Source organism: Rhincodon typus, unplaced genomic scaffold, assembly GCF_021869965.1.
Source record: "Rhincodon typus isolate 14 unplaced genomic scaffold, sRhiTyp1.1 hic_rhity00000061, whole genome shotgun sequence".
Lineage (NCBI taxonomy): Eukaryota > Metazoa > Chordata > Chondrichthyes > Orectolobiformes > Rhincodontidae > Rhincodon > Rhincodon typus.
The window spans coordinates 216453-219072 of NW_025965699.1; the positions used below are offsets into that span (position 1 = coordinate 216453).

The 2620-nt window shown below is 52.4% G+C and overlaps 1 protein-coding gene across 1 annotated transcript in view; it reads right to left on the minus strand.

The window, feature by feature from the left end:
* The window catches only part of LOC125488198 (zinc finger protein ubi-d4-like), a 10517-nt gene that overhangs the window by 1746 nt on the left and 6151 nt on the right, over positions 1 to 2620 (minus strand). The window contains exon 2 of the mRNA XM_048621122.1: positions 1043 to 1203. Coding sequence (XP_048477079.1) covers positions 1043 to 1203 — 161 coding nt within the window. The remainder of the gene's footprint in view (positions 1 to 1042; positions 1204 to 2620) is intronic.

A 2620-nucleotide genomic window follows, 5' to 3' on the forward strand; every position in this document is an offset into this window, starting at 1 on the left:
TGAGCGACTCCCCGTCACACAGGGCCCTGTCCCACTGAGCGACTCCCTGTCACACAGGGCCCTGTCCCACTGAGCGACCCCCTGTCACAGCACAGTTGCTAAAGGGGAGAAGACTCCACACCCGGTTAACTCTGATCTCCCTGGACCCATGGGGTGGGTATGGGGGAATGAAGGGTGAAACAACATCAGTAACACCATTGCTGGACACAAGACTCCTTTAAGCTAGACAGGCAGTTTACTACTGCACCTGGCACATAGCTTGATGCTGAAAGCAAGGAACTGGCCCTGCATGGGTAAGAGGCACAGTCGATGTGCGATCAGGTCCTGTGATTTACAAGTTTGGGGTAGGTGAGGTGGTCCTGAACAAACATGTTGACCACAGGAAAGCTGAAACATTGTTAATGGGGCAGGAGTAAAACATACACTGTCCCTCAGACCGACACAAAAAGCTGTCGGAACCTATGGGTTCTCCCCCTCTGCCTGGCAGATGGTGTAGTCTCAATGCCTTTACTGCCTGTAGAGGATTAATTTCTTTTGACATGCTAAGGTCACAAGAGGCAGGCTACGATCTAGTACATGTTATCTGTATCCAAGGCTGAGTTGGAGGAACTGGACCCGGTGTGCAAACAACGCAGGAGAGGCTACAAGAGGAAAAGCAGGCCTACATCCCTGGACATGGAGGAGGAGGGATGTAGTGATTATAATGAGGTCAGTTAGGTGGATCCCATAGAATGAGTTTACTGATTGGACCAGATAAAGAGCGACAATCAGGGAGCTCTGGCTGACAGATATAAACAGAAGTGTCAGAGTTTCAGTTCACCTGAGAGCTAGCTCTGAGGGAACTTGATCAGTGTCACGTCCTATGCACGTAAATAAAGGGTGACTTGGTGACAGCCTCTGATTTCAAACCCATACCCCACCAATACCCTGTTCCAGTGTCAATCCGGTCTCACCACAGCATACCCCTCTCACCCTGCAGGGATGCTCCTACCTGAAACCCACTCCTTCCACCCTCTAGGGGTGGGATCACACAGCTCCCTACCTGGCCCGCGGTGCCGTTTCTCCATCCAGATGTAACAATTGCTCTGAGCCACTCCGGTCTGCGAGTCCAGGAAAGGTAGCCTCACACTCCTCTCTGCACACAGCCGGGCATTATAGTTGTGGCACTGTTCAATGGCATCTTTGTAGTACTGCTCGCCAAGGCTGTGTGTGCAGAAGGCAGTCACCAGTCAGTACCAGCACAGAGAGAGAGAGAGAGAGAGAGAGACAGACAGAGAGAGAGAGAGACAGCTTCAGGAGGCAGATGTGTCCCCCCCCACCCCAGCTAAGCCCCAACACGACAGCACCTTGCTCTCAATGTGTCACATTTTAAGATCATTTTTAACCCCTTCGTTCTCTTGCAACCTCTTACCCAGTGTCTGCTCCAGCAGGGTCCTTCCTCACCCCAGCTCTGCCCATCCCACACTGCCTAAGGGACTGTGGGCCTCCTCTCTCTCTCTCCATCAGCGACTGAGCTCAGTCCTTCGTGGTGGCTCAGTGGTTAGCACTGCTGCCTCACAGTGCCAGGGACCCAGGTTCGATCCCACCCTCGGGCGACTGTCTGTGTGGAGTTTGCACATTCTCCCCGTGTCTGCGGGGGCTTCCTCCGGGTGCTCCGGTTTCCTCCCACAGTCCAAAGATGTGCAGGTTAGAGTGGATTGGCCTGCGGTGTCCAGGTTAGAGTGGGTTTAGCAATGGGAAATGCAGGGTTTACAGGGATAGGGTAGTGGCCTGGGTCTGGGTGGATGCTCTTCAGAGGGTCGGTGTGGACTTGATGGGCCAAATAGCCTGCTTCCACACTGTAGGGATTCGATGATTCAGACACAACAACTTCAGAGACCCCCCACCAAAACACTGCGTGCTCCCTCACTGATCTGAGGCAGCTCCAGTCTTAATGTTCTGGGGAAGGGTCACTGGACCCGAAACGTTAACTCTGATTTCTCTTCACAGACACTGCCAGACCCGCTGAGGTACTCCAGCAACTTCTGTTTTTGTTCCAGTCTTATCTCAGTGCCCTTCTTTCTTTTTACTTTCTTGAGCCACATGGGTGTTACTTGCTGGACCCAGCATTTATTGCTCATCACTAGTTGCCCTGGGTAAAGGTGGGAGTGAACTGTCTATATGTGATCCACCCTGCACCGCACACTGCACCACCTTGTCCCAGAGGAAATCAGACTCTAGAGCAGAATCTTGGTAATCCAGCCCTCCTTGTGCATTGCAAGCAGTATGCACTGGTTAGAGGGGCAGAGACACACTGGTAAACAGGCCTGTGAGGGCGGGGGAAAATACAACAAAAGGGCAGGAGGGGAGACAGGGGGCAGAATGTGCTGAAGCTGACTAAAATAAAGTGGACAGTTTTAAAGGGGGTGAGAAGGGAGAACAGGAACAGACCTGTAGGGGTCTCTACACAATCACTGAGGGTGACGGACAATTGAGAAAACTGGTTAATAAGCAGACAATATCCTTGCCTTTGCAAAACCTGACAGTACCTTCCAAACCCACGATGACTTCCATCTAGACGGACAAGGGCAGCAGATACCTGGGAACACCACCCCCTGCAAGTTCCTCTCTGAGCCCCTCA